This window comes from Antechinus flavipes, chromosome X (assembly GCF_016432865.1).
Source record: "Antechinus flavipes isolate AdamAnt ecotype Samford, QLD, Australia chromosome X, AdamAnt_v2, whole genome shotgun sequence".
NCBI classification, from domain to species: domain Eukaryota; kingdom Metazoa; phylum Chordata; class Mammalia; order Dasyuromorphia; family Dasyuridae; genus Antechinus; species Antechinus flavipes.
This window is the reverse complement of record NC_067404.1, coordinates 1,169,545-1,190,310: the sequence shown is the minus strand read 5'-3', so window position 1 is coordinate 1,190,310 and position 20,766 is coordinate 1,169,545. Positions and strand designations below refer to the sequence as shown.

Here is a 20,766-nt window from a genome sequence, read left to right as displayed (position 1 = left end):
TATATATATATATATATATATATATATATATATATATATATATATATATATATATATATATATATATATATATATATATATATATATATATATATATATATATATATATATATATATATATATATATATATATATATATATATATATATATATATATATATATATATATATATATATATATATATATATATATATATATATATATATATATATATATATATATATATATATATATATATATATATATATATATATATATATATATATATATATATATATATATATATATATATATATATATATATATATATATATATATATATATATATATATATATATATATATATATATATATATATATATATATATATATATATATATATATATATATATATATATATATATATATATATATATATATATATATATATATATATATATATATATATATATATATATATATATATATATATATATATATATATATATATATATATATATATATATATATATATATATATATATATATATATATATATATATATATATATATATATATATATATATATATATATATATATATATATATATATATATATATATATATATATATATATATATATATATATATATATATATATATATATATATATATATATATATATATATATATATATATATATATATATATATATATATATATATATATATATATATATATATATATATATATATATATATATATATATATATATATATATATATATATATATATATATATATATATATATATATATATATATATATATATATATATATATATATATATATATATATATATATATATATATATATATATATATATATATATATATATATATATATATATATATATATATATATATATATATATATATATATATATATATATATATATATATATATATATATATATATATATATATATATATATATATATATATATATATATATATATATATATATATATATATATATATATATATATATATATATATATATATATATATATATATATATATATATATATATATATATATATATATATATATATATATATATATATATATATATATATATATATATATATATATATATATATATATATATATATATATATATATATATATATATATATATATATATATATATATATATATATATATATATATATATATATATATATATATATATATATATATATATATATATATATATATATATATATATATATATATATATATATATATATATATATATATGTCATTCAATAAAGAGAGAATAACCCAACAATGCTCTCTCACTGTGTACAATGTTTCCCTGGTTCTTCTCACGTCACTCTGTCTTCCTAGGTTTTCCTAAAATCATACTGCTTGTCAATTCTTACCGCAGGATAATAGTCCATTACCATACTATGCCACAAAGAGCAGAACTAGTAGCAGTTATGATTTGGCATCAAAAAGCAAACACAATGTCAGGATAAGAAGGATATGTTTAAGTGTCAGATTCATATTTCTAAAGCCTATTTCTGACAGTGACACTTCCCTACAACAACAACACTCAGTTACCCAAAAAATGTTATTCACATGGCTCAGTTCAATGGGGTCTTTTTTCGGTCAGATATAGTTTTCTTTTTGTGTCCACATAGCCCACTTCTAGTTGTAAAGCACCGCATATTCAACTCTCACTTCCTCAGGGAAAGAATGAAAAGGAGGTAGGAAAGGGGTACAAAGATCTATCTGATGCCTGGATATGCGAAGGGAGACTCTAATTGAAAGGGGAAGAGTATGAGGGGGGGAAACTGATAGTCCTCAAATTGCCTGCTGAGGGAAATTCATAGTTCCAGAAATAGTCTCAGGAGAAGAGCAGTTCCAGGTTCTTTTCTAATCCATATCCATTACCCCCGGCTCCCCAGAAACATATAATATTTACAAACCAGAGAAGGGAGTGAAGTAGGTTTCTAATGTTATTTGTGCTTGGGAAAGCAAATTGTTCAAATTTCAGTATGACAGCTTAAAACTTAAAAATTAATAAGTATTACAAATCAAGGCTTGGTTTACTTTTTATTAATCCTTTAGACTTAAAAAGTAATGAAGAAATGTTACTAATGTAGATTAAACTTTAAAATGTATTGTTTTTACATTTTAAATGAAATGTACATTTCTCCCCATACCAAACCAATTAGAAAGGTGGGGTTTTTTAGAGGATAAAAGATATCCTCTTTTACAAAACTTTTCCTACAAAATTCTAATGACTCCCAATAATATTTTTATAGAGAGTTTTTTGCCCAATAGCTTCTAAATCAGCTAACCTCTTATCACCAGTGCTTATACAATTCATTGATGGTGGTTTGGCTTTATTTAAATTGCACTCTCTGATTGCAAAAAGAGAAAAAGAGAAATTCTTATTTGAACTTATATTCAGATTTTCAACTTTTTTCAAAACTTATTTCCAACTGTAGATGACTCATTGATGAGAGGGCCTTCATATCAAAAGGGATAAATGGAGGTTCAGAGCTTAAAGTAACATTGGGCAAAGTGAAATGCAGACTCAGGCCCTATAAAACAAGAAAATAGAAAAAAACACTAGGACTTAAAAATAGAAAATTAATAGCATTATTGACAGGGAAAAACATCCAACCCTAAACACAAGTACCTATGTTTTCAATATATATAAATCAAGAGGTGGCTTCAGCTTACTAAGCACAAATAAATCAAAAGCCAAAGTCTGTGGGGAGTATCTATTATCTATCTGTCTGTCTGTCTTTCTATCTAGATATGCAAAACTAGCCATTCTTATACTAAAAAAAAAGTCATTCAATAAAGAGAGAATAACCCAAAAATGATCTCTTAATATGATGGAATTAACTACTATATAATAAGAAATGATTCATAGGATGATTTCAGACAAACACAAATGTGTATGAAATAAGGCAATAAAATGAGCCAAATCAAGAGAAACCAGCGATACACTACTAGTTTTCTATCCAAAAAAGGGCATCAAAAAGTGGAAAACACATACATGTACAAAATTGATAATGATAAACTATAGAAACTGGAGGATACTCATCAATGGGGGAAGTGTGGTACAGGAATCTATTATTATGCAATAAAACACGATAAGCAGATTAAAAAAAGTCTAGGAAGACTTACATGAATTGATAGAACAATATTATGCACATCATCAGTAATACTATGTGATAATCAACTACAATTGTTGCAGTTCTTCAAAATAATGTAAGACAAATATAGGACTCAGGAATGAAAGTGCTAATGAACTAAATGCTAACCAAGGCATATTTTTAAACTCCATATTTGCTTAATTTTCCCCCTTTTGATCTGTGCCTTCTTTCACCACTGTGGCTAATATGAAAATACATTTTTGCATGATGTACAGGATAACCTTTATCAAACTGCTTGTCCTTTTAGGAAGAGAGGAAGGCGGAGAAAAATTTGAAACTCAAAATCTTGCAAAAACAGATGCTAAAAATTGTCTGGACATGTAAGTGTGGAAATAAATTATTTTAACCTCTCCCTCCCCCCCAAGTAATGAAGGATAGGGCTAAAAAAGAATGAGAAAGGGAGGCGCATGTTATGAGTGTAACATTATGGTTATACAGAGAAATGCCATTTTGGGGGTTTCTTTTGCATTAAGAAATTGACATGGCTTTATGATGATGAAATCCAATGTGATAATCCCTGGATATTCTTTCGAGAGCAGTAGTAATGGAATTTAAGGAGATCAAAGAACCAGAAGGTTATGGAGGAAGAGGAAGTTAATTAGATAGTGAAATTTCACAGTATAGAGGCAGAGACCTGGGAAGAAGAGGAAGATGAACAGGTCCCAAATACCTCGACAAAATACTAAACCTGGGTTTCTTTATATTTGGATTAGATGGAAAACTGTGATGCTATAAAGAGAAACAAAGAGAGGCTACTGAGGAACGGGAATAAAGAAATATGGAAAGGGCACTAGGGAGGAAGGAGTATTTAAATTTTAAAAGAATTTTGAAACCCTTTCTAGAGTAGCAGATATACAGAATGTAGTTATAAGTTGTTAACAGTATAACAGAAAGTTATAAGCTGCAGTCGAGAGGATTACCTTTATTAAAGTAGCCCTTTAAGGGAGTCATAGCTCAGTACATAAAGTGTGAGACTCCGGTTCAAGAGAAGTAAAGTCTGTTTTGGATAGAATGAGAATTTTCAAGATGTAAAGTAAAGTAAGATTAGAATTGGACACGGGTAGGGTAGGATTGATGAACAGGAAGAAATAGCGGAGAGAGTAATTTTCTCCTATGTGGCAAGAGGAAGTAGACAATATTTATACAGGCAACTGTTTCATCTCTGTAACTTATCTTAGTTAACATGGTGTTGATGCATGAACTAAGAAAAGTCTTTTCTCATCTTTCCAAGCGTTTACAGACAGGCCCATTCACAGATATAAAATATGAAATGCATTGAATATGCAAACACTTTAGGATGGATTGTAACAATCCAGAAATCACACTGGAAGGAAGATAGTAATTGTGGAACTGAAGAGTACAAGTCACAGATATAAAGAGAGGAGTCTATAAAAATGCCATCATGAGCCTGAGATGCTGAAAAGATGTTGGCACCATGACAACATGAAAGAGGAAAGATCTGGAAGGGTGAAAGGTTTTAAAATGATTTCAACTGGAATACATATATTTAGGTGTCTGAGATATAATTGGAAAGAGTGATGCTTCAAGAATAAACAAAGGCAGTGTTAGGCCCTGGATGGCAGGCCATATTACCCTCCCCGCTTTTCTTTTGTGCAATTAGACTTGGGGAAATTGAATTTAAAAAGAAACCTTTAAACCTCGAGGCCACAATGTCAAATGTCAAAATGAAGGGGAGGAAAGAAGAATATCCAGGTGCCCACCACTCTGACTCCATCCTTGTCCAAAACTACCCTGGGAATAGAATTATCGTCAAGGACAAAGACACAGAGTTATATGATGCAGCCTTCCTCCCTTGCCTGATAGAAACAGAGTCACAAGCCCCAGGCTGTTAATGCCTACTTAACTCCTCTCTCTTTGTTCTATCTTTGAAATAAAGAGAACAGCCGCCACAAAAGCTAATTGCATTCTCGGCTTCTCTATTCTGCTTACAAACTCTACATAAACTCTGCGCCTCAATTTCTCTGTGCCTCATGCTTTAGAAGCATATTCCCATTCCTGCCGCTAGCTTAAACTCTCCATATTTAAAATTCATCTCTACTTGCTTCAGCTTCTCTGAGATTGCCGCATGCTGTGAAACAGAATAAGCTAGAAAGGAGAAAGGTGGCTCAACCTTCTTTTCTTTTCTGCTTCATATTCTGCCCATGCTGCTTTTCTCTCCTCCTCAGTGAGTTCTTCTTCTTCTTTATGGTCCAAAAGAGAATTATGCTCATGATATCCTACAATGTATTCCTTATGTTTTCGAAGCGATTCTGCAGGATTCTGTCCTAATCAAAGAAAAAAGTGATAAATATGCTTTAAACCTCTTGGATAGAAATTGTTTAGTCGACACATATGCTACCTTTAAACATCACACTGGAAGGAAGATAGTAATTGTGGAACTGAAGAGTACAAGTCACAGATATAAAATATGAAATGCATTGAATATGCAAACACTTTAGGATGGATTGTAACAATCCAGAAATCACACTGGAAGGAAGATAGTAATTGTGGAACTGAAGAGTACAAGTCACAGATATAAAGAGAGGAGTCTATAAAAATGACATCATGAGCCTGAGATGCTGAAAAGATGTTGGCACCATGACAACATGAAAGAGGAAAGATCTGGAAGGGTGAAAGGTTTTAAAATGATTTCAACTGGAATACATATATTTAGGTGTCTGAGATATAATTGGAAAGAGTGATGCTTCAAGAATAAACAAAGGCAGTGTTAGGCCCTGGATGGCAGGCCATATTACCCTCCCCGCTTTTCTTTTGTGCAATTAGACTTGGGGAAATTGAATTTAAAAAGAAACCTTTAAACCTTGAGGCCACATACCAATGTCAAAATGAAGGGGAGGAAAGAAGAATATCCAGGTGCCCACCACTCTGACTCCATCCTTGTCCAAAACTACCCTGGGAATAGAATTATCGTCAAGGACAAAGACACAGAGCTATATGATGCAGCCTTCCTCCCTTGCCTGATAGAGACAGTCACAAGCCCCAGGCTGTTAATGCCTACTTAACTCCTCTCTGTCTTTGAAATAAAGAGAACAGCCGCCACAAAAGCTAATTGCATTCTCGGCTTCTCTATTCTGCTTACAAACTCTACATAAACTCTGCGCCTCAATTTCTCTGTGCCTCATGCTTTAGAAGCATATTCCCATTCCTGCCGCTAGCTTAAACTCTCCATATTTAAAATTCATCTCTACTTGCTTCAGCTTCTCTGAGATTGCCGCATGCTGTGAAACAGAATAAGCTAGAAAGGAGAAAGGTGGCTCAACCTTCTTTTCTGCTTCATATTCTGCCCATGCTGCTTTTCTCTCCTCCTCAGTGAGTTCTTCTTCTTCTTTATGGTCCAAAAGAGAATTATGCTCATGATATCCTACAATGTATTCCTTATGTTTTCGAAGCAATTCTGTAAGGATTGTGTCCTAATCAAAGAAAAAAAGTGATAAATATGCTTTAAACCTCTTGGATAGAAATTGTTTAGTTGACACACATGCTACCTTTAAACATCTCACTGTTAATGTGCTTCATTTTGAGATTGTCTAGGAAAAAAACCAAAATTATATACCTTGGATTGGTGCTAAGGCTTTATTACTCTGAGAGAATTACTTTTTCTCTCTCATCTTTGATCTCTGCATTTGTAAAACAGGGGTTTATACAAGACAGTATATGTAATATAGTAAATAAAATGTAAAATATTATCTAAATATATAATGACAATAAAGTATCATAGTATAATACATGGGATATGTAATAAAAACTTGTGTGAAATACAGTAACCTGTGAAGCTGTATTACTATGTGTTTTACTGAGTTATTGGAGGAAGGTGTTCATCTGAGTTCTTAAAGTCTCTGTCAACCAGATTATCTCAATGTGTTTGATCAGAACAAAAGTTGTGGTTTTGGTTGATATGAATAATCTTTTGTATTGTTCTTTGGGTGCTGTTTATTTTTCTTTATTTTACAAAAAGTTTTTCCTTTTTAACATTTTTTCAATGTTTCTAAATAGAGAAAAAGAAAGATGTTTTCATATTTTTGCTTTTTACATTTCAGATGGTGTGCAGAAGGTGGAAACATACTTTGTTGTGAGTTTTGTCACAATGCTTTTTGTAATCAATGCATTTGGCGCAATCTAGGGAAAAAAGAGGTATCAGAAGTGATGGATGAAACCTTTAAGTGGAGTTGTTATGTTTGTCAGCCTGAGCCTTTGTTGGATTTGATTGCCATATGTGACAGTGTATTTAAGAATTTATCCTACTTAAGGCAACAGTATAAAAAGATAAAGTTAGTAAGTGGAAAGGTTGATAAGTCATGTGACCATCCAGAAAAATTTGAACATGGAGGTGGTGAAGAAACACATCAAGTATGTGATTCTTCAGCTGAATCTGCAGCATGCTCTTTTTCAATACCATTGTTTCCAAAACTCTTGATTCCAAAGAAAAGATCATTGATTGATAACGTGGCATTTTTGGAACAAACAGCCAATTATAAAGCAAAAACATTGAGAGAGCAAGGGGAAAAATTGATTGACAAAGATTCCAGTTCAGATTCAGATGGAAAGTCAGTTACTTGCAGGAAGAATACTACAGTGAATAAAAGTTCAGCAGGAGCTGAGACTGATTTAAAACATGGCAGCACCCAAAAGAAAATTATATCTAAGGCAAAACGTCTTAAGCTTAAGTGTATTAAAGCAAAACGAAAGAGAGAAGATGCCACTTCTGAGTCAGGTAAGGACGATACAAAAAGTAAAGGCTCTAAGTTTTTCAAGGAAAAAATTATCAAGAAAGAGGAAGATGAAAATGTATTATCCTCTTTATCTGGTCTATGGGACAGTGACAAGTCTGAAATGGCTGTTTCAGAAAGTACTGATGCATCAGATACCAGATATTTTCAGTCAGGTATGTAAAAACTTTCTCTTTTTAGAAAAATTGAATTCTTTGTTTTTTTAAGGATGCCAGTTTTAAATTATATTATTTAAAAAAGGAAACTGTGTCTTATCATGTCTGTTTTTTACTTACAAGCCTTAGATCAAAAGAAATACATTGTTTAGGGAAAGTAAATTTATTTTATATTGTCTCCCTTTTCTGACTTGAGGTGGTTGTTCTAAGTGATTTTCTTAGGGTTAATGCCTGAATATTCTGCAATATTTTCTCTCTCTGGTTTTCAGGGCATGCCTTTGTTAAATTTGATTTATTACCTCATAGCACTAGAATTTTGATCACATTTTTATTTTCCTCAAAAAACCCCACCAAAACCAACAAAACAACTATTTTAAAGCATAGTTTTTATTTTTCTCTTTAAATGTCTTAAAGATTTCATAAACAAAATTCAGCACTTGTATTTTGACATTTTATTAAAAACTATGATATATATATTTTTAAGGTAATGAAATGAACACTCCATTTATTCCTGTCTTAGTAGAAGAGGAGGAGGATGATCCTGAACATTGTTATGTTTCATTCTTAAAATTTTATTTAATTGGAATAACTATGGTACAGTTGCTTTGGAAAAATGAAAACAAGAAATTTGCTAAAGGAAAAATTTTCCATGAAATGAGACTAAAGTTATTCAGGGATTTAAACAACCAAAAATCATCAATGGGAATTTTGAGTACATTTGTTAATTATTCATATTCATTAGCACAAATTTTGCATTAATTTTTGATATTAAGTAAAGTATCCACTTTCATGAGAAATATGTATTTGACTAAGGAAACATGTGGAAAGAAATGACATGTGGAAACTTTCATAACTAAGACAATAATGTTTCACTTAATTACATTTAATATAGAATGAACATGTATGTCTTTAAAATTAGGTTTTATGACATTGAATTAGGACATATTTGTACATTTGCTTCTGGAAAATATTTTAGGATTTTATAGTGCTTAATATCAGGACAGATTTTACTCAGATAATACTCACTTTATTGTACATATTGTAAGCCTTTTATTCAAAAAGCACACATTAAAAGTAGATTAATTGGCATTTTAAGTTAATCATTTTCCTTTTAGAATTCACATATATAGATGGCCATAATATCCCATTTTAAAGAAAGATTTTAGTCTGTCTTTTAGTTGGAAATACTAGAGCAAGTAAAAGTATATATATTAACTACATGTATAAGACTACACGTACAAGATGAATATTAATTACATTCTCATTTTATTAAAAGTTATTCAATAAAAATTTCTTTTCTCTTCCATCTTCATTTTTCTCTACCAGTTTCCTTATGTTCCTTCAAATATTAGCTGAAGTCTTTTTTCAAGCTGCTTTCTTGCTCTTAATTTTCCCTCTGGGATGTCTGTATTTGCAGTTTACTCTCTCTCTATCTTTCTTGTCATAGTTATGTGATGTTAATTGAATCCCTTCACGGTAGGTGTTTTTTGGAGGGGAGGGAGTCTAGTGGTTTGCTTTTAAGTTTTGCCTCCTTTTATATTTCCAGAATTTAGCATTCTTCCAGGCATACAGCAAATGATTTCTTTGAACACTAACGGCAGCATTAAAAAAAAAAAAACTAATAATAGTATTTTATTTTTCAAATACATGCAACGAAAGTTTTCAAGATAACCTCTTGGGAAAATTTGTGTTCCAAATTTTTCTTTCTTCTTACTTTTTTCTCCCACAAACTGCAAATGATCTGATATAGGTGAAACATGTGCAGTTCTTCTGAACATATTTTCACATATGTCATCCCATAGCAGTAGTTTAAAAATGCTTCTTTTTTATTATTTACTTTACTATCTTATTTTTAAGTAAAATATACAGTCATAAATTTGTTTCTTTTATAAATTTATTGTACATTTAATTGTCTTGAACTACTTTGGATTCATAATTAGACATAAACAGATATTTGGGAAATACATACATACATACATAAGCACACACACATATATTTGGGGAATTTGTTCTCAACTAGAGAAAATATTTTATTTTAAAGAATTGCTAAGATGCTTTTAGAAGAAATCAAAGCCAACTTTTCCTGTGATGAAAGTGAAGAAACAGATGATCAAAATAATAATGAAAACAGTGATGAAACAAATAGAAGAAATAAAGGTGAGAAGCATCAGAAAGAGTTGCACATGCATATGTTCATTTCTTGATGAAGGTCAGTGTGCTTCGGGAAAATGCAAAATTAATATTAAATAGGTATAGTTTAGAAAATTGTTACAAGATTACCCAGTAAATAAATGTCTAGTTTTTGAAAAGATGGAAACACTTTGTATGTGACCCTTTATCTCAACAAGTATAAATATTTGAAATGGATGGAATCTGCTAAAAAGGGTATGTACTTATCAAGTTTGAATATATGCTAAGAGCTCGATGAGTGATTTGATTTATTTGGAATTTGGGATATAGATCATAACCTATTTATGCCTTCACATGTCATTTTTTCCATTATTAGAGATTTATGAAAAAAGCAATTTGGAACCTGATTTACTTGATAAAGTAACTGAGAAAACTAAGAAGCTTAAGTATCAATGCCCAGGAGTTACACATAATCAAAGTATAAGTGCTGGAGAATCTTCAGCGGAAACAAAAGAAAGCAAATGTAGAAAGAAGAGGATGATAAATATAAAATTCATTCCTTTAAAATGTCACAAAGGAGGGGTTCCTGCTTCCACCACTTAAATCAAAGCATATTTGCTGAGTACTTCTAGTTTCTCTAAGACTGTGAAAGGAGGTAGGAATAAAAATAAAAATAAAGTCATCTCTACCAGTATATCTGGGCACAATAAATTGACGGGCAGAAATAGCCGTGTGTGTGTGTGTGTGTGTGTGTGTGTGTGTGTGTGTGTGTGTGTGTGTGTGTGTGTGTGTGTGCGAGTTTACCAAATGTAGTGGCTGAAAACTGAGCAGATGCACTTAAGGCCAATGACAATTGGACAGTTCTCTGTTAGTATGTGCTTGGAGAAAGAACAGCCCTGCCCACTATGCTGTGCAAGCTTGATCTGTTGTAGAGGAGAATGGGTGGAGTAACACGAGCCAGGGGTGGATGGAGTAAGAAAGTCAGAGTCGCTCCTGGCCGGATTCGTGTCGCCTTTTGCTCTCACTTCGTGTCACCATTCCCTTCACGTCCACAAAGAATAAAGATCAAGGACTCGGGCTGATTCCACAGTCTCAAGGGAGCTAACGCGGTCGTTCCCACCAAGTAAATATAACAAGAACTTGGAAGTGAAGTTTAAGAAAAAGGGTCAAATGTGGCAGTTTAAGAAGTATTGCTAATGTAGAAAGTCATTTTTGTTAACTGATAGAAGAAACAAGTTTCCTTAAGACAAGAATAAAAATTTGACATGTATTGTCAACTATATGACAATAATTGAGCATGTTTTAAAAGCTACTTTTCTATTTATTATCAAGGGAGCATTGAGAACTCAGATCATTCTACCTTTCAAGTACCTGATGTTATTGAAGATATACATGAGACTGAAAATGAACAGCCAAGAACAAGGTAGTATAATAGTTTTCTAGTTCCTATTTCCATAATTTTGCAATGTTATTTTTAAAGAAATTAGTGTGTATTGTATTTTTCATATCCTTGTGACTATGGTAAATTGCCAGATATGTATAATTACCTGATTGCAGAGTGAGAGCAAAGGGTGATAAAATTAATCTCAAGTGTATCTCTACAAAATTTAATTTTTAATATTAAAATTTTTTTAAATTTAATTTTAATCCTTTATCATTTGTTTCCATGTAAACTACCAGAAGTTGATGGCAGTCATCAAGTTTCCCCGCAATTATTGCACATATAATAGGAAAAAAGGACAACCTCCCTTCTTAGTTAAGATTTATTCATGATAAAGCATCTTTATTCTGCAGTAGGTCAACCACAAAGGTAGAAGGTAATCAACCAAGTTACAAACAGAAGAAGAAAAGAAAACATTTTAAAATACGAGAGAATTTATCAAGTGAGAATAAGGTATACATTAGCATCTTCCCTTTTTTTTTCTTTCAATAATGCACCTTTTTTCCTTTGGCATATTTTTGTATGTTAGTCTTAAAATACACACATATTTTACTTATATGTATAAACTTACATCTAGATGTGTTTTTTCTAAGTATCTCTATCTATCTATCTATCTATCTATCTATCTATCTATCTATCTATCTATCTATCTATCTCTCTATCCCTATCTATCTATCTATCTATCTCTCTATCTCTCTATCTATCCCTATCTATTTATCTATCTATCTATCTTTTATTTTGTTGTTTTAAACAAGACAGTAATTGTTCTAGATGATAGATTAAGTTAATTTGTCCAAGATAAAATAGAATAAATGCATGCTTAGGACATGTTTAGATGCTTTTCTGTTGTTATTGTACGTCATATTACTTGGAAGCATTTGCCATTCTGAAAGGCATAGTCTTGAAGCCATGCTAAAGGAAAGTTGACTTTTTTCAATACTTTTTAGTATATGTAATTTTATCAACACTATGTGTCTTAGGATTCACACAAATTTTTATTTTCTACATTTATTCATTTTAACACAATATTATGGATATATGTAATATAAACAGCAGATGCTAATAGGCACCAAAAGTTGGGGTTCAGTTGTGAAGAATTCACAATAGTCATTCTCAGGGAAGAGATTCCAGACAAAATGAAGGGACACACTAGACACCAGGAATGGTAAGGATGAAATAGTGTGGGAGAGCATACAGAAGACTAGTTCCTCATTGGAGGCCCATAAGTAGATTATTTAGAGGGAAAATGTAACCTCAGGGATGTTGTTGAGATTTGTGACAGGGCATGGCAAAGGGAGACTGATCCATTCCCATTCAGAATAGATCTCAAGGATTTGACATAACTTGAATTTCTGACTGGACAACCTCCCCAGAGGGTGGGACTCTGGAACTCAACAGATCTGTTATTAGTTCCCTTCTCCATGAAACATTTCTTCATTTTCTCTCTGCTAAATGCACCACCAGTCAGTACCTCACTAATTGCAACATACAGGTATAATGATGCATTTATTTAGATGCACCTTGTCAATTTTTTATTATTTGCTAGAATTATTGATTGTATTATTAAATGCTTATTATGTCCTTTGGGGACCTCGTTTATTTTCTTGGCAAATATCCTGGAATAAGTTCCCTTTTCCTTCTCTAGCCCATTTTATAAATTGGAAACTGAAATCAATGGCATCATAAGTGTCTAAGGCCAGATTAAAATTAAAAAGAGGAAAAATCTTGGTTATAGGCACACTTCTCTATTTGCATCAGTTAACTACTCCTACATGTTTATAAGATATCTGTTAATAATTGCCTGTTATGAATTTGTCTTTTGTTATTTTATAAAATACAGCACTCAGAATGTTATCATTGTTTCTTTCCATATGTTTTTGTCCAGTTAGAGTATTTTTCTTAAAATAAGTATATGTTAATAAGTATTGAAAGGATTGTCTATAGCATTAATAGAGATCTTATGAGTTAATCTGTATTGAATTATAGGATTCTTTTAATCTAATGATTGCTTCACATTATTATAGAATAACTCTGAAAATGATGAATCAAAATCACCTGGAAAATGTAGAAAGAAAATTAGAAATATCCTTGAAGATTATAAATCACAGAGACAAACACAGAAAGCACTTAAAGCAGAAGAAGGAAGAAGAAACCGTCTTGCTAAAAGAGAGCAAGAAAGAGAAAAATTAAGAAAAGTAATAATTTCTGTTTTTTAGATTTGATTATTGTCTTCTTGAATTCCTATTATAAATTGTTCTCAATAATCCTTTTTTTTTGTTTTTTTTTTTTGCTATGACAATTGGAGTTAAGTAACTTGCCCAACATCAGGCTAAGAAACATGCTAGGAAGTGTTAAATGTCTGAGGCTAGATTTGAACTTGGGTCCTCCCAGCTTCAGGGCTGGTGCTCTAGTCACTCACCACCTAGCTATCCCTTTTTCAACAATTCTCAAAAAAAGCATTAATATATATAAAAGTAGCGGCATTTTGAAGTAAGATATGTAAATAGTTTACATGTATTATTTTATTTGACCCTGACAATAAGTTTGAAAAATAGATACTGCTACTATTGTCATTTTATATATGTGAAGAAACTGCAGTAGATAGATCAAGGAATTTGTCCACAGTTAAAAGAAATATTAATTAATTTGAACTTCATTCTTAATGAGGAAAAAGATTTCTTTGATTCATTCTAAATCTAATGAATTGAAAATCTAGTAAAGCATAGCAAGCCATTTAAGTTATATACAACAATGTACTGATTTTAATCAACTTTTGATCAGATAGATAACATTAAAGCTTAATGATGAAATAATAGCAAACTATATGATTAATTTAAAATTTAAAGTCTTTTGTATATGTTATTTCATTTAAGCAATGAGTATTTAGGGAAAAAAATTGCTCTATGTGAAATGGAAAAGAATTTTTTCCCCATAAAACTGATTCATGTTGGATGAATTTCTTCCATTGGATTTCTTCTCTTTGGAATTGACTGTTGAAATTTGAATTGGTTCCCTGATCATCTTAGATAACAGAAACCTATTAAATGAATTGGGTTAAATGTCAGCCACAGGCACTTATTAACTGAATGATCCTATTTCCCCCAATTACTGTTTTGGCTTTGTTGTTATCTTTAAATTATCGATTGCTTCTTGTTGGGGGCCGGGCCAGGTCACAGGAAAACAGGAAACCACAACAGAGACTGCCTCTTCCAGCTTCCCCGAGCCGTGTTTCCCCGAACCGTCCTGTGCCGCTCTTTTTTATAGCTCTTTTCCTTCCTCCTTGCTGTACACCAATCGGGATAGAGAGTCCTCCCCGATCCCTCCCCGAAAGGAGGAGCCCAACCTTACTGTGCCTCCCCTGTCCCCCAACCTGTCCAGACTCCACCACGCCATCAGCGCCACCTTGGTAGTCCAGGGATACAGGTTAGGGTGGGCCTGACACAAAGGTGTCTCAACTCATTCCAGGAGGGTCAGGTCCAGAGCCTCTTACAACTCCCCCTTTTTGTTTTTTATTGGGTACAAAATATCTGCTTTAAGCGCTTCAAGAGCAGCACGGATGGTTTTTAGGAGAATTGAAAGAATGCAAGGTAATAGACAGAATGTAAGCATCAATAATCCAATTCCAATGAATCCAATTGTATTCCAATGAACTAAATCTGTCAAATTCACACCTTTGAACCAAGAGGTAAATCCCTTCGAGATTTCCTCATTCCATTCTTTGACAAAAACAGTAGAAGCATTTTGCATAGCAGAAATAATAAGATCAAGGGCTGTCAATTCGCCAGTAACATTTGTAACATAAGTAGCATTTGTTAACACATCTTCCAAATATTGGTATAATGTAGAGTTAAAAGGAACAGGGGTAACACATACAGGATAGTATTTATAATGACATTGCATTCTCATATAGTGGAGCATCAAAGCTTGTTGATGTACAACCACTTGCAAAACCTCAGTTGTTTGTGCTATTCTAGCTAACAGAGCACTATCTGTTCTTGATGTTTCCAAGCTTGTCCATTCTCAACCATAAATTGTTGTAACGAAGCGGCTACAAAACTTAACTGATTTTGTATATTATGTATCTGTATCTCTTCTATAACATTGAGAGCCAAATTCACTACTGACAATGCAGCTGCCAGTTCTCCTTCTCTTTTCTGTCTACTTAATCTTCCAATTAATTCATCAGAAATAGAAGTAGCAAAATCATCAGCTTGAACAGGATGAATAGTGTAGGGAGGAACTCTAAGAAGAAATACAGCATAACCTATGTAATTCTCATCAAGTCTATTAGTAATTAAGGGGTTATTACATTGGATCACATATCCACCCTCCACCTGAGTAATGTTAGGGTGCCTACATAGCATAAAGGTTGCATTATCTAACGTAAGAACCTGTCCTTTAAATTCATAACAGAGAGTACTATTTTCTCCATAATTTCTATGGCAGGTAGAATTTTTGTTTTGAAATACCTCTAACCATTGTCCAAGAGACAAATCCCTATGTAATGGATTAAAAAGATTCACAGAGATATTTACACCTTATAAGGCCAACCCGATTTTCCATAGCTGAGTTTGTGGAATATCGTCCACCACCGGGGAAGGGGCTACTAAAACGGAAGTGGAGGTGGTATTTCTATCCCAAAAAATTAATTTCTCCTCTCCAATGTGGTAAGTCCCACCAATTTGTCCTGTAGAGCAACTCACCATAGGGGTAAATACTATTCCATCTGCATCATGGGCACATGGAAGAAGATAGGATTGCCTTATGTGTGACACATTAACCGGGTCCTTATGTGGGATTGGTAACAATTCAACATCTAATGAACTAGTAAAATTGTTGAGATCCTGATCTCTGTGGGATCTTTGAGAAGTTTTCCATGATGTCAAAAGAATACAATACTCTAAAACATTTGAACTATTTGTATTATAATATACACAGATAGGGGCATAGCGGGTGTGGAAAGTTAGGGTACCATTGTAAGTCTTATTTGTGAATGCAATTGGGAAATCTAACCAAGGGCCGTCAAGAAAAGAAGCATTACCACGCACAATTAATGGAAGGGGTTGATGACGCCATGTCATCATTTGGAAAATAGGCAAATTTGGAGTAACAGCCCAATAATTGGCTGCCTCTCTGGTGGTTACAATATCTTTCCATTTTAGTGTATGGGGAACCATAGGGGCAATAGCGATAGCGGAATCAGTCAGGATGCTGGCCAAAAAGCCTATGATTAATTTCCACGCTGCCTTGCTGGATGGATTTTTTCTCCTGCCTCTACGTCCCCTCTTGCGAAGTCTCTTTTTTCTTCCCTTCCATCTCTGCTTCAGAGATCGTCGACGGCGTTTGCTGGATTTCTCTGACATTTCGTAACGGGATCCATCTCTTTTCTCCTCCATTCTCACCTGTAGAGACAGAAAGATATCCTCTGCCTCTCACAAGGACCTTGTGAGGGCCATTCCAATTTCCTTTCTCGTCTTTCCACCACACAGTACTGCCCTCTAGGCAAGTCCGTGGATGTAACTCATTGTCATGCTTTTTATGATTGTCATTTCTATTTGGGGAAGTAATGTAAAATTTCATGGCTGGTGTCGTACCATCCTCTCTGACTTGTAGATAGGTCAGAGTAAATACTGCTTTGGCTACTTGAGCTCTAGTCAGCCTTCCAGCCACTCCCCCTTTTTGTTTAATGAGCGTGCGTTTTAAAGATTGATTAGCACGCTCCACTATTGCTTGTCCTGTAGGGTTATAACGAATACCTGTAATATGATGAATGGCAAACTCATTAAGAAAGGCCTTAAAGCCTCGAGAAGTATATGCAGGGCCATTATCAGTTTTTAAAGTGAGGGGTACTCCTACAACTGCAAAACATTCTAACATATGTTGTATTACACTTTATGTGGCCTCACTGTTCTGTAGAGTTGCCATTACAAAGCCAGAAAATGTATCCACAGTTACATGAATCAAAGAGGATTGAAAGTGAGTAACATCCATTTGCCAAAGAGAATTTGGTAGATCACCTCGAGGATTAGAAGTAGGTTCTCGAGGAGGGGGCCTAAAAGGAATACAGGCAGTACAGCGTTTGACTATCTGGCGGGCTTGATCCCGGGAAATACCATGTAACCAATGTAAAGATCGTGCGGATAGGTGGAATTGAGAATGAGCTAACTCAGGGGCTAAATACCATATAGCTGTAACAGGAGATGAGAGGGAAGAATCCACTATAGAATTGCCCTGAAATATAGGCCCACACTGCGAGATGTGAGATCTAATATGAAGAACATATATAGGTTCCTTTCTAGCAAGGAGTAAGCTTTGAACTTGTTTGAACAGTTCCTTAATAGAAGAACTTGACATATCCAACTCAGCATCAGCTATATGTTGAAGAGCATTAGCACAATATAGACTGTCAGTGATTAAATTGAAGGCCTCATGAGGCAATAATCTCAATGCAAAACAAATGGCTGCTAGCTCATTCTTTTGAACAGAAGAGAAAGGAGTCTGTATCACTTCTAATATTTTCTTTTCAGGGATATACACAGCAGCTCTATTGGCTTTAGTGGCATCTGTAAACACATTTACACCATCTACTGGGTATTGTGAGAGAGGGCTTCTGGATAAGGTTTATGGGCATCTCTTTCCATCCTCTAATGATGGGGGGAAGAGGTGAATGGGTGACATATATCACTGCCCAAGCTTCATATTCTTGAGCCAACTCTCTAAGGACCTCTAAAGAAGTTGATGAGTAAATGATTGGGCGTTTCCCAAAAAGTTGTACACACCTTTCACTAGCTTTCATTACTATTGCTGCTTGTGATTCTTGGCGGTCTCAAACATTTCTTCACCTTGCTTCCATTTACCCACTCTAAAACTCCACATGATTGAAAAAGGACAGCAATCATTCCTTCATTATTGAATACAGTCAACCCTATTGGTTCTTTTATATCAACACGTGTAAGGGTTTGTGGAGCTCTCTGTTCTATGATGTCCAGGACCCTTAAAGCATCCTTAGACCATTCTCGGGGTGAATTTAAGTTTGGATCTCCTTTAAGAATTGCATAGAGAGGTTCCATCTCTTGATCTGTTATAGGAATCGAGGTCCTTATCCACTGAATCGAACCTATCAATTTTTCGAAGTCATTAAGTGTCTTTACCTTCTCCAAGGCCATTCTAGGAATTTGTTTAGATACTTGATTCCCATTAATCTGATGGCTTAAATACTGAAAATTCAATCCTTTCTGAATCTTTTCTGGGGCTACCTGAAGGCGATTCTTATTTAATGCTATAATAGTTTGTTCTAATATTTCATCTATAATCTTTTGTTGAGGATGTGAGATCAATACATCATCCATGTAATGGATTATTTTTGCTGTAGGAAATCTCTCCCTAATAGGGGCAAGAATAGCAGCTACATACATTTGACACAAGGTAGGGCTATTAGCCATTCCTTGAGGGAGCACTTTAAATTGATAACGCTCTGCGGGGGATTCCAAATTAATAGAAGGAACAGAAAATGCAAATTTTTCACAATCATCTGGATGCAAGGGAATTGAGAAGAAACAATCTGCTATATCTATTATAATAATTTTCCATCCCCTTGGGATAGCAGTAGGTGAAGGTAGGCCAGGTTGAAGTGCACCAAATGGCACCACTGCCTCATTCACCTTCCTTAAATCTATTAACATTCTCCATTTCCCTGATTTCTTTTGGATGACAAATACTGGAGAATTATAGGGGCTTGTTGATGGTTCAATATGTTTCTCCTTTAATAAGTTTTGAACTATCTCGTGGAGGGCTTGTAACTTCTGTTCTGTTAGGGGCCACTGGTCCACCCATATAGGTTGATTATGTTTCCATTTTAAGGGGATAGCCCTCGCTTTCCAGGTGGCCCCAATTAGTTTAAATGATGATCTTCAGTACTCAGTTGCGCCCCCATACTATTCAAGACATCCCGTCCCTATAAATTTACAGGAAGCCCAGTCACACAGAGTGGTTTGAAAACACCCTGTCTATCCTCATACTCCCATCTCAAATATCTTGGAGTTGTATATGCAACCTGGAGACCACCTACTCCACTTATTGGTTGAAGTCTCCGTCTCTTTTCCCATTCTAAAGGCCAATCTTCCTCTCTTATTACTGAAACATCTGCTCCAGTATCCAACATGCCCTCTATGTGATGTCCTTCTACCCCTAGTGTAATCATGGGACGGTCTGCTGTGCTTTGCTGTACCCAATTTATTAAAGTTCTAGGAGTTGTCTTTACATAATTCTTATCTATCCATGGAAGTGGAATGGCCTTTGCTATTTCCTTTTCATATGTTATCTCAATTGGCCATGCATGAGGATTCGTAATCCAAATATTATCTCTCCCTTTGCTTGGGTCGAAAAGGTTCTGCTTGGGGGTGGAGTCTGCCGGGACGGCTCATCCCTCCCTGGCCTCCCGGTCTCCCGTTTCCCGCCCTCTGTCTCTGTCCTGATCTACAATATCTAGCAATATGTCCTGATTTTCCACAGGAATAGCACCGTATCCCCTTCTTTAACTGTGTACAAGCTGATCTATAATGGCCTGACTTCCCACAATTAAAACATTTCCTCTCATCTGTTGTTTTTTGCATTCCTTTCACAAGATTCGCCATTGTTTCAGTGAGCATAGTCACAGGATCCTTCTCTGGAATGTCTAATATCAATCAACTCCTCAAGGGTAGGACTAGGTGGGAGAGAAGCCAAAACTGGTTTGTATTCAGGACGGAGACCCTCCTTAATCAATTGTAAAGTTAATTGAGGATTGGCTCCAGTTTTTCCAAATGTACTCTCTACTGTCTCCTGTACTCTAGATATAAACTGTAGAGGCTTCTCACTAGGTTTCTGTTTAAGTCCTGATATTTTATTTGTCCCATTTTGAACCCCCATTTTTTCAAGGGCTCTAGTGTGAACTATCTGCACAGCTCTCAGCACTTGATCATTAAGTTGGAGCTGAGCTTCAGGAGTAATACAATTCCCTTGTCCTGTGATCATATTTATGGCCTCTTCAGCATTAGCTATATTCATTTCTTCCACATATGCTCTCGCACATCT

The 20,766-nt window shown here is 33.5% G+C and overlaps 1 protein-coding gene across 1 annotated transcript in view; it reads right to left on the bottom strand.

Annotated features, from left to right (window-relative positions):
• LOC127542761 (transcriptional regulator ATRX-like) overlaps nt 1-20,766 on the bottom strand; it is a 167,851-nt gene that overhangs the window by 17,924 nt on the left and 129,161 nt on the right. Inside the window, 2 exon segments of the mRNA XM_051968551.1 lie at nt 2,491-2,596; nt 6,502-6,651. Coding sequence (XP_051824511.1) covers nt 2,491-2,596; nt 6,502-6,651 — 256 coding nt within the window.